The sequence below is a fragment of the Macrobrachium rosenbergii genome, chromosome 43 (assembly GCF_040412425.1).
Source record: "Macrobrachium rosenbergii isolate ZJJX-2024 chromosome 43, ASM4041242v1, whole genome shotgun sequence".
Lineage (NCBI taxonomy): Eukaryota > Metazoa > Arthropoda > Malacostraca > Decapoda > Palaemonidae > Macrobrachium > Macrobrachium rosenbergii.
In genome coordinates this window covers 21,742,148-21,755,142 of record NC_089783.1, presented here as the reverse complement: position 1 = coordinate 21,755,142, position 12,995 = coordinate 21,742,148, and the positions used below count along the sequence as shown (strand labels likewise).

The 12,995-nt window shown below is 34.8% G+C and overlaps 1 protein-coding gene across 1 annotated transcript; it reads right to left on the bottom strand.

Annotated features, from left to right (window-relative positions):
• Positions 1–11,423: 11,423 nt before the first annotated feature.
• On the bottom strand, positions 11,424–12,791 carry LOC136828626 (cuticle protein 21-like). The gene is made up of 3 exons (XM_067086656.1): positions 12,692–12,791; positions 12,091–12,183; positions 11,424–11,922 (listed from the first exon to the last, which is right to left on the bottom strand). Exons 1-3 carry the CDS (start codon positions 12,695–12,697, stop codon positions 11,686–11,688), a joined length of 336 nt encoding a protein of 111 aa, XP_066942757.1. The 5' UTR covers positions 12,698–12,791; the 3' UTR covers positions 11,424–11,685.
• Between the last annotated feature and the right edge of the window lie 204 nt (positions 12,792–12,995).

Genomic DNA, 12,995 nt, shown 5'->3' with positions numbered 1-12,995 from the left:
TTATATACCGAAACGATGACCCTCTCGGGAGAGGTCACCTGCTCCTCGAGAGGAAGTCCCATTTACCGTCTAAAAAACCGAGACAGGTTTCGATCAGCGATTAACGCGGTCACTTGTTAAGTAACAGGCTGGCGTGCGCCTTCTAACCGATCGATAAGTGGCGCTAAAGAATAATTGGGTTTGAAGATCTGTTTCGTATTTCTGGGAGGGAAAAGAAGTCAATGAAAATACAAGTAATGGATAAAGAGGTACATCGATAGATAGATAGGTAAAATGAAAGAGAGCGAAAGAAGAAAATGTTCGTGAAGTAAGACTTTCGTAAGGCATCTGCCAGAACTAAAGCACCGTTGTTATTTAATCAAGCGAACCCAAATTAATTTGAAAATATCTGATACACTTTATTTTATTCCATTCTTCAACTGAATCTCAGAAAAGGAAACTGTTGTTTTGAAAAGTGAGTAGATTTGCATAATTGCATTCAAGATGTTGAATGGACACACTTGAATGAAAAAGCAATAAGTCCATTAAAGGACGCTTAATTGGTTACCGTTAGCACCAACGCCTGCGGGGTTTGCTTTCTCTTGTTTAATTATTCAACAAACCACTTGATAGATATTGCGTTCTTTATATCTGATATGCATAACGTCATTTAGTTGAAAATCAACCATTTGGTACGGGCTTCCGTAAGCAGGTTTATGTACGTTCTGTAATAACAGACAGTCAACTTTCGCTCGCTGCTCGCGGATTCTGATAACGTGAAATCTGCATACGTTATTCTGTTCCCTTTCTACTCCCAGTCATCAGAGTGAGAACTATCATACATCATGTAGAGAGATAATTTATCGGTGACTGGGTTATCCTCAATGAACACAAAATCACTCTGATACATTAAATTCATATCCAAAAATAGAAGTAAACTTTTTCTTCTCCGTTCTCTGTTTCTTCCTCTCCCTCCTATTTGAGTCTTCCTCAAAGAAAAACTATTCAACACGAGGCGAAGGGTGGAGTTTGGGATGACCTCGTCTGGCGTAACTTCGGCTCGAAAGTTGTGCCATCATAGCACCCACTCGGCTGCTCCAGTTGTCCCCCGAAAAGAAAGTGAAAATGACCGGTACCAAGACGCTATCTCGTGCCAGGTGCTAGTTCTCAGGTCTGGGCTAAAGTTGCACCCTGGAGGGAGGGTCTTGGGGAATATTTTGTTTCTCTCTCTCTCTCTCTCTCTCTCTCTCTCTCTCTCTTTCTCTCTCCTTAGCTAGTAATATTAATTAATATTGTTGTTTATATGAAATCACTCTATTTAATTTCATCATCATTATCATTATGGGTAATTACTTATTGCTGTCACTGTCACTGATTTTTGAAATCGCTGAAAATGTACAAGTATTAAAACTGTTGATATTAACCTCATTAGGATTGCTGTTTTCATTTTTGTTTGCACTGTTTTTATTATCAATGTTGCTCAGACTGCCTAAAGTTTATCTCCACTTTAAAAGAAGATAAACGTATGTAAAGTGAGAGACACTGAAGAAAGGAGCTTAGTTATCTACTTAAGTCTTAAATGAATGTGTAATGTTCTTTGGAATCGTTATATTCTCTCTCTCTCTCTCTCTCTCTCTCTCTCTCTCTCTCTCTCTCTCTCTCTCTCTCTCAAAATGTTTGATGTTGGAAAACATTTAACATTAACACAAATTCTTATGCTGCTATCCTGTGCATGCGCTGGGGTAACGGGCTCACTGATGCCTACTGCTGCGAGATTGCTGACCTAATAACCTTGTCTTTAAAGGTCACAAACCTTAGCGGTGATTGGTCACTGACCATATACAATCAGTCGCTACGCTCAGTGAGAGGAAATGCAAATATCGAGAGCGGAAGTGATGTAAATGTGAAGAGATTAAAAGGGCTTGCTCTTATTACATAATAATAAAGTCTTTTATTCGCATTTACGAGGTGGATATCGTGTGATCCTAATGCATAAAATATGATGAATTATTGCATTAGAATGTTTCATGATTCAGTCCAAAGTTCAAAGCTATAAAGAATTATTCAGCATTTGACCTGACCCCACTTTGCATAATTCTTCGCTTCAAAGTAGAGGCAGAAGTTGCTGGCAGTTATCAGATGTTACATGGGAAACAGAGTTACATAAATCAACTTTTACCTATTGAAATGTTTTGTAATTAAGAATAGTATAAAGAGGTGATTTCAGCATGTTGTAATAAAAAGCACTGGAGCAGATATATCGTAAATTATATATATATATATATATATATATATATATATATATATATATATATATATATATATATATATATATATATGTATGTATGTATGTGTGTGTGTGTATGTATGTATGTGTAGTTGTAATTATGAATAAATGGTTGTAATTATGAATAAATAAATTATATATATATATATATATATATATATATATATATATATATATATATATATATATATATATATAATCAGAAAAACTACAAACGTCCTTTAATATCCAATTCGCTCTACCTCGGAAATAATATATTTTCATATATGTTACCGAAGGGGAATTTTTAGTTGATAATAAGTCCACCGTCCGTGGGGTCGAACCAGCGACGGACGAGGACTCAGGACTACAGGGACGCACCAACCCAGTGGCCGACTGGGTTAGTGCGTCCTGTAGTCCTGAGTCCTCGTCCGTCGCTGGTTCGACCCCACGGGACGGTGGACTTATTATCAACTAAAAATTCCCCTTCGGTAACATATATGAAAATATATTATTTCCGAGGTAGAGCGAATTGATATTAAAGGTTTACGATTTTATGAATCACGGTGATGTGATTGTATATGAATATACGGTGATGTGATAAATAGTATATATATATATATATATATATATATATATATATATATATGTCCCAGTACTTCATGTTACAAAATGCTGAAATCACCTAAGTATGACTATTTTTAATTGTGAAAATGTGCCAGCGTACATGTCTCCCAGGAATGACTTTTATATTGCATTGGACACTATTAGTATATAAAGACTCATTATATAAAATCCCGAATCATAAACATCGAGAGTTCGAATTTTAATTAAAAAGCAGCATTTTGTCACTTAGGGCCAAGTCTAATCTTTTTTCATGCTTTTTAAATAATGTTAAACTATTTAATCTTCATTATCAGATAAAACAACAATAATTCAAAGTCATAACAGTACAACATTTATAAATACCATTCACCGATTTTCACCCAATGGTCTGTATTAAGTGTTCAGAGCTGATATTACAGTCAATAACTGTACAGCATTGCTCTCGCACTATGATTAAACCTTTACAAAACGAAAGACCTTATTCCCCTGGCATTCACCAACAAGTTTGATTAATATTTGATGAAATGACTTTCAGCGTTGATGGATCTTTCTTCACGCTGAAGGTTTTCATATAGGCAAATCCATTAGATGCGAAAGTTGGATCGATTGTGACTTAGTTTATTGATGTGTGTTTTAGCGCATTTTATGTGTGCTTATTCATTATCGCGCGTGTCCGAATAATTAATACTTTTTTCAGTCTTATAATAATAATAATAATAATAATAATAATAATAATAATAATAATAACAACCGTGCAAATGATGTCACAGTTGGCAGCAATCATAAAAGCAATAGACTGTTGTGTACTTAGCGCAGTGACCCACTGACAACTGCTATAAGCGCAATGGCCCACTGACAGCTGCTATAAGAAATCGAGAATAAGTGTACCATTATTCGATAATTTGAACGTAGGTCGAGAGAGAGAGAGAGAGAGTTAGTACACGCCTGTCATCAACACAGTGTAGACTCTGTAGAACTTAGACCAACCAAGAAGTAGAAGTCTGCCCTTTACCATCATGGCTTATCCCTCTGAGGAAAAAATACTGGAACTGTTGATCGTCTTGGTTGTTGTAGGCCTGTTCTTATACAATAATTATGCAAACTACCAGATATATGTTCGGGGTTCTACCACACAGTGATTTGGGAAAAAGACGAGATGAGGGAGAAAGCCCATAAGTGGATGAACACAGGAAACAAGATGAGTCGATTAAAAGAATACTTTGGATTTGTCAAGATAGACCGTAATGAAGTATATCTTTTAAGTTCTTGTAAAGGTGGCTGTGATTAAAGCCATCTTTACAAGATGTTCTCATTTTCAAGAGAACATTTCCGAAACTCCCGGCCAGACGACAGAAGTTTCGAATAGAGAGAAGATATGGAAGTTCGCGACCCATCATCTCTGGGTCTGTAAAATAGCTCCGTGGCTAAAAACTCCAAGAATCGAAGAAAAAATAATTATGTTCCACTGAAGAGGAATTAGTGGAAGAAACTCATCATATTTTCAATGAAGATAAATTGAAAATAATTGGTGTATGATAAAGCAAAGGAGCGGTCTCATTTTAATTGTAGACAAGTGTGTGAAAAAATACGTAACCAAAACAACCCCTTGAAAAGATTACAAAAATAACAAAAGCAAGTGATTGTTTTTCAGTGGAGAAAATAAAGGATTAGGATGATTAGATAAGGAAGAAACTTGTGAACAAAATCTTCTGGGCAGAGAAAATCTTATATATCTTATTTCCTGTATTTGTACTATTTGAAATGATTCCTTACAGAAAGAAGCAAGTAGCTGTGAAATAGTATTTTTTCATGTTCATTCATACCCGTAAATCATGTTTTTAGGTCAGTGCCATAATCTTTTTGTCGTGTTCTAATGGTTATTAACAATGTGCTCTCCTCTTGTGGAAATATCCAGATAGGCTATTAACTGGTTTAGCAAGATCCAGTATGGTAGAATGCGCTCATATTAAAATTAAAACCAAAACTGTACTTGGAAAAAGTATAGGTGATGTTGAATTCTGATGATAAATAGGGGAACCAAATGTAAATGATAGATTAGTTAATGATAAATGAATAAACAATAAATGAACAGATGTAAATAATTAAAACTACGAAATATGTAAACTTATTTTTTTATTTTATTTTATACCTTATTCATTTCTATTTAGTGTTTGTGTCTTTTTGCTGAGGACTTTTGTCTGTTTTCTCTGTACTAAGAATCTTGACGAAGTCTCTCAAAGAGACGAATATCGGAAACAACTATGAAAGAAATTTGAAAGGGGGCAGTACAGTCTCTATTTCGTACAGTTGTCCTCTTATTCACTGGCATTCAAAGACACGAACAAAGAAATAATCAGACAAAGTGGCACCGTACCCTCTACATCACAAAGTATTAGTGTGCAGCATAATGAGCAATTTTGCTGATCCTACTCTTACTTGGACTTAGGCTGGCAAGGTCGCCATTTTTGATAGTTGTAACTTGTTTTCGGAAATCTTGCACTCATAAAACAGTGGGGAGGAACCTTGAAAGACAACTCTCAGTGTGCCAGAATCCATGTGTGGATAATCTTGTGAAAAGTTGAGAAGAAAATGGTAAAACACAGCTTATGAATATTCTGACTAGCATAGGATATTGAAAGGTCCCAGCAAGAATTGTTATGATGATTACTCTTTCTTTCCCAACCTACGAACCAGTTGAAAGGACTGAATGATAATAATCCATGTCCGTGGGTAAGCATGGAGTAGCCAGTCATCTTACTTGCTGGATTCATCGAGTTTTTGTTGAATGACAACGTACAAGATTGGTATGACTCAAAACTGATCTCAAAAGGGTTCATGGTCACTCTTCATGAATGACGGTGCAGTTAAGAACTAGAATTGGGAAAAGTAAAGAATTAATTTTAATAACAAATAATTGAAAATTATTGATAACTATCCCCATACTTTAGCCACTATAGCCAGTAACTCCGAATATAAGCAAGCCGCATACTGTAAATGCACACACAAAAGGAAAATCCTTACTCTTATTTGGAGCATAATTGAACTATATTGTTAGAGAAATCCGCATTTTAGATGATACACAATTAATTAATAAGGGGAACATTGTTTTCAAGGTCACTCAATATTCGTCAATGAGTGATGAGTCATTAAAAGACATCTTTCCGTAGACATCCTGATGATCTTCGCTCCAGAACCGGGAAGTAAAACCAATATTGATGGATGGAATCGTCTGAATGGGATATTATTGATCATACAGGAACCTATAATACAAGTTCTCATATGGCAGCATTCCTCCTTTTTTTTTTCAGTAGGTGCTTTGAGAAAAGCATATGCTTCATCTTCAGGCGTTTAATATTTCTAGATGATTTACACGAAGAGTTCAGACATTTGCCTAGTGTTTTTAGCAGGTTGCTAGGGGACAATTTCTATCCTTGTCTGACTTGTAGAGAAGGGTTCAAAGTAGCAAAACAGAGTATCTGTATCATGAAGCTTGCTTTACAAGTCTTATAACATTTTCAAGATGGTTGATTCGTGACATATATATATATATATATATATATATATATATATATATATATATATATATATATATATAATATTTATATATATATATATATATATATATATATATATATATATATATATATATATATATATATATATATATATATAGATATAATGTTATATAGATATAATGCGTGCACTCATTTAAATGTCTGATCCCGATATCCTCGGGTATGTAAACAAAAGAAATGTTCTCGACCATTTATATTACATAATTTTCCTCTCGGTTGACTGTAGCCCTGTGATATGCCTGCGAAGTTGAATGGGAATGTGAAGAAAATTACTCAAAAAGTCATCATTTACTTGATCACTCTATAATTACGCTGGTAAAATAGTTTCATAGCACCCCTTCATCGTTACCTATTATAGAAAAACGCACGCATACACACATATATATATACACATAGATAAATATATATGTATGTATATATATACACACATATTGTATATAAGTATGTATATGTATATATATATATATATATATATATATATATATATATATATATATATATATATATATATATATATACATAATTATATAGTGTGTTAGTTCGTGTGTATATGTTTGTGTGTTAGTTATATATATATATATATATATATATATATATATATATATATATATATATATATATATATATATATATATATATATATATATATATATATATATATATATATATATATTATACTCATGTATATATATATTCATAAATATCATAATTACAGAGTAGTTAGAAAGCCCGGAGCTAGGCTACATAATAGTTATAACGCACGGAATTTTTAGTTTAATCAGACCTGAAGTAAACGAACTTTGAATTGTTAAGAAAGAGCTCAAGAGAGAAATGATGAAAAACATCAGTGATCTGACTAGACATTGCGTGATGGTTAAGAATCTAATGATATTTCAGCAAAAGAGAGAAGGGCTGCTGCACAACTGTAATTTTTCGTCCGTGATGATTTCTCAGTGCCTGTCAGTGTGAAGAGTTTATATACTGTGTAAATTTATCAGTTGTTTATTCCTTAATGGGTACAAGAGGAGACGCTTTATACCTGCCTCGGCACTTCCGCTGTGATTTTCTTTTTTACTTTATTTTTTTTTTGAACGGCACCGAAAATATCTTGGAAAGAGCAAGAGCATCCCATATTTCTACGTTCGCTTATTCTATAAATTTATGTCTTTTGGTACTGATGAATTTTGAGACCTAAGAAGAACTAATTGATTAATGATAGCATCAATAGAAATATGTTTTTTCAACATAGCTACACAGCTTTATTATGAAAAACACGCTAAAAATTGGTAGGTATTGAAAATTTCGTTGCGTCATTAGATTTTCAAACTTCACAGCAAACAACTACTTTTCCATTAAGGGGTCATACAGACCTCTGCAATCTATGGTTCTCCCACATTACAAGTTACTGTGTAATATATATATATATATATATATATATATATATATATATATATATATATATGTGTGTGTGTGTGTATGTGTGTGTGTATGTATGTATATATATACAGACACACACACACATATATATATATATATATATATATATATATATATATATATATATATATATATATATATATATTATCTAAAAATTCTCGAAATCTGAGTTTTCAGGTTTACGTAATTAGCTGAAAACTAGAGCCATGTAAATATTCAAAGGTTATCATCAACGGTCCATAGGTTCCCGAACATTAACCCCAAAAAAGCACATCCTGTATATGTATATATATATATATATATATATATATATATATATATATATATAATCTAAATATTCGATAAATCTGAGTTTTTAGGGTTTACGTACTTAGCTGAAAACTGGAGCCATATAAATATTCAAAGTTGATTGTCAGCGGTCCATGGGTTCCCGAACATCAACCCCAAAAAAGGCAAAATTGTTCAATTTCCTGAATTCACAGCAAACGATTATCATTCCATTAAGGGGTCATATTTCATAAACTGTAATTCCACAGTGTTCTTGCAAGGTGTTCTAACGACTTCGGGTTGAGTTTTGAATGTTCGGAGGGATGCAATTGTCGCCAGGGGGCTAAGTTCCTGTTACTTTTCCCATGAGGGCTTGGTAGTTCATGGAATCACGCAAACACGCGCAGAAGTATATAAATATGTGTATGTGTATATTTGTATTTTTTTTGTAACGCACACTGTGACATTTTTTATATTCACAAACATTACGCTATAAATACCGTTTAATATTAAATTCGCGTAACCTGGGGATAAACAGTTTGAGTGAATTTGATATTAAACGACATATACATCTTAATGTATCTGAATACACACACACACATATATTTGTATATGTATATGTATATAATTATATATTATATATGATAATTGAAAGACTAAACATCATAAACAGCAGAGGGATGGAAGGTAAAAAGCCTGGTTTCTACAAATTTAAAACAAGGCTATAGGAGTGACTATGCCGTTATTCTCACATAACTGTAGATAATGAGGTATAAAAACTTTACTTCTTCACAAACAAGGTCCGTGTGACCTTTAACACTTTTTCTCCGAATTTAGAAGTTTTTGTCAATGTTTGTAGCTTTCACTTTCTCTCTCTCTCTCTCTCTCTCTCTCTCTCTCTCTCTCTCTCTCTCTCTCTCTCTCTCTCTCTCTCTCTCTCTCTCTCTCTCTCTCTCTCTCTCTTTTTTGCTTTGTTAGGTCACACATCCTCGTCTTATCAGAAGCTTTTACTATTTATATTTCCTAGTAAAATGACAGATACCTTTAGACCTAATCATTTTTTATTCACCGCATTAGATAAAACACCGTAACCCTTTCTTCATTCTCATTCAGTTCACCATCTGCCATTCTTACCTTTTTTAAGTAAATGGTAGACCTTTCTATGCTTATAAGAAAAGGTAGACCAGTTTTTCTGAAGGCGTAGAAATAGGTCCAGATATATGATTAATAACGGGAGTTAGCTCTAGCGTTTATGAAAGCAGAGATATGCAAATTGGAGGCTCTCTCCTATTAGGGATAATTGCTTCCTGCAATATGTATATATATATATATATATATATATATATATACATACATATATATATACATATTTATAATAGTTATATACGTATGAATACATAAATACACACACATATATATATATATATATATATATATATATATATATATATATATATATATTATTAAATAACTCACTCATTACTTAAAAGAGCCACGTATGTAGAGGTAGCAAAAATGACTTTATACGTACCGCAGACATAATGCATGTCGCATACATACGCATGCACATAAATACAGCTTATATTAGCATATGTACACACACAAATGTATATATATATACATATATATACATATATATATATAAATATATATATATATATATATATATATATATATATATATATATATATATATATATACATATATATATATATATATATATATATATATATATATATATATATATATATACTTTTATATTTATTATGTTGTTTGTGCGATCAGCATAAGAACTCGGCCTTTGTGAAGTCTGTTGCTTGCAAATTTGGAGAAAGGAATTATGCACAATAAAATACGAATTTTCAGTAAAGTTTTATTTCTGTATTGCAAAATAACTTGAGTATCTCATACAACAGCGCGCAGCATTCGTTCAAATGACACATGGAACAAGTGAAGCGAGGACAGACAAAATAACAGTTTATCCGGATAAACAAAAACACAAACAAGAACAGTCCAGCTCGTTCAAGAGAACAAAGAAACTTCTTCGCACAGGACATAAAATATAAAACAATATTTCATCTAATAAACTGAAAATATTTTCGCCTGGATGTTCACACCCGGGCTTGACTTAGATCGATATGAATGTGAAGAAGATCAGAGAGGAAAGGAAAACGATCGGAACGTTTCATCCCTTGAGAAGCTGTGAGGTAAAAGAAGAGTCCCTGATGCAGGAATAGTCGAAATATGATAGTTTGATGACCAAGGTGAAGTAGTTTTATAGGATAGCTAAGAGGCTCAAGGATTCTTGCCTGAGAACATAATGATCGGAGAGGTCTAATCTGATGGAGAATGCAGCTGAACAGCGGCAGGTAAGGAATTCTGCCCTAAAGCAAAAGGGAAGCATAGAACGTAGTCTCTCAGAAACACAATTGGCGATTGCAGTATCAATCGCGAAATGTATCAAGTTTGTAGCAAAAGAATAGTTGACGGAATGATGTCCTACAAGAAAGAAGAAAGAAAATGCATTAAGAGGTTGTAGGGCGTAGCATACTAGAGACAAAGCTTCAAAGCAAAAATGGAGCAACGTACGTTGCCCTACAAGAAACAAGTAGAAACAATTCAAGAGTTTACCGAATGCACATGAAGTTAAATTATAGGATACAAGAAGGAACAGTTTAGGCATTCGTAGGGCATACAGCGGTATCCTATGACAGGGGAGGAGCGATGCATGCAATGGTTCGTAATGGTAGAAAGATAGTATAAAGAATGCAGAGGAGTCAGTTGCCCAACAAGAAAGATACTCAGAATGACATTGCCTAGAGGGCAACTGGAAACAATTCAGAGGTATCTGAAGGGTGTAGAATGCTTTAGAATTAGAATTGACATAATAACTAGATGATACTCTGTAAGACGCAAGAAATAAGAGAATTAGAGCAATAGAAGCACTCTGTACACAGGTAGTCAACTTTGTAATAATGATGACTGCCACGATAGCATCCTACCGCAGGTACGATGAGAAAGTTCAAGGAAGTCTGAAAATTATAGAAGGAATACAGAAATAGATTATAGGTAACTGAGAGAGGAGAAAGACTGGCCAAGACACTAAAGACCAAGAGAGTATTCTTTCATGAAGTTATCTCTGATTCCTAAAAAGCAAGATTTGAGACATCTGCCATGCATAGAAGGAGGTAAATGATCTGCAGAAGAAAGAAATAAGACATAAGGGAGGGCGAACATGCAAGTCGAGCCCAAGAATATGGCGAAAAAGAACCTCACCATGGATGAGTTATGTTCAGGCTATTTGATCCTTGAGAGAATAATATTAAAAGATCCGAGAGCCAGGTAAGAGTGCAAAAAAAAAGCATAAATAGCTCGGAGAATGAATAAAGCAGTGATAAGGATTATGAAGAAAGAGGATGGGAAGGAGAGAACTAGTCGCTCGGGGAATTAAGAAAGAGAGAGAGAGAGAGAGAGAGAACTTGTCGGTCGGAAAGATGGCGTTCATTCGATTACGGCGTTCTCGATTTTCGAAGACGGCGCAGAGGAAACAACTTTTCACGCAGCGGCGGGAGCTGTTACAGCGGCAGGATTGGCGAGAGTCTTGACGATGTTGTAGAGGAAACCGCTGAGACCGGTCACGTTGTAGGAGGTGGTGTAGATGTAGTTGTCGGGCATCAGGACAGACCATGACCCGAAGACGTCGCCATTGGCGTTCTTAATCTCAGCCTTGTTCTGGAAGTTGCCTGTTGGTGGGTCGCTGATCTCGTAGGCATAGCTGTAAGGCCTGATGGGCTGTTGGTGAGTGAATAGAAGCAGACATTAGAAAGTGACAGCCAGACAGACACATTTTAAGGATATCTGTACAATGATGTCCAGTTAAGGCAGCGTTATAGACATCGAATTCTGATAATGTTGAGTTCTTTTGCACATTTCAAACTCTCCTATCGATATTCAACTCACCCAAACGGCCGACTGTCCCACTTCAGGTGCAGGAGCCAGTTGTGGGTGGGGGAAGGCCCAGACGGCCGCTAAGAAGGAGGCGATGACGAAGACCTGGTGCAGGAGGGGAAAAGAATGGAATTGTCACGTGGGAAGACATCGCTTGCTCGTTCATCGTCAGTGGTTTTGCAGAAATTCACAGAATGAAATTATTACCTTCAAAATTGTAATTGGTTTGATATTCTGTCTATCTATCCATATGCTGTATACCTATCTATCTGTCTATCTTTCTACATACCCATCTAATCTATGTATCCCTCTGTTATTTATGAGATGAAGTTTAACATATTTTTATTATCAGTAAACAACGCTCTCTCTCTCTCTCTCTCTCTCTCTCTCTCTCTCTCTCTCTCTCTCTGTGATAGTCTTTTCATAACGAATTTATACTGGAATTTTCAAAATTAAAAACGAACAATAAAAGTTAAAAGCTTGTTTTAAGATATTTCTTTCAAGAGGAGCAAGTTCAAGAATATCACTAGATTGAAATCACCAAATTCCAGAAACTGCCCACTTCTGCATAACACTCTTTCTCTTCTTCCTTTAACAGAAAGGGATCACTTGCCTTCATTATTCCAGAGGGTGAGGTAGAAGCTGCCGGTGCAGGGGATGGAATGACCTGGTCTGAGAACGCCGCGGTTGTGATGCTCGTAAGGGCTAAGTCAGACCTTTATATACCCGAACTGTTTCAGCATAAGGTCACAGGAATTGGCGCGGGCGACTTCCTAAGATGATGGTTCCCCTCTCTCCATAGATGGGCGTGGCTCTCTCTCTCTCTCTCTCTCTCTCTCTCTCTCTCTCTCTCTCTCTCTCTCTCCCCAAAATAAATATTAACATTAATATCATGGACTGATTGTCGAGCCAAAAGT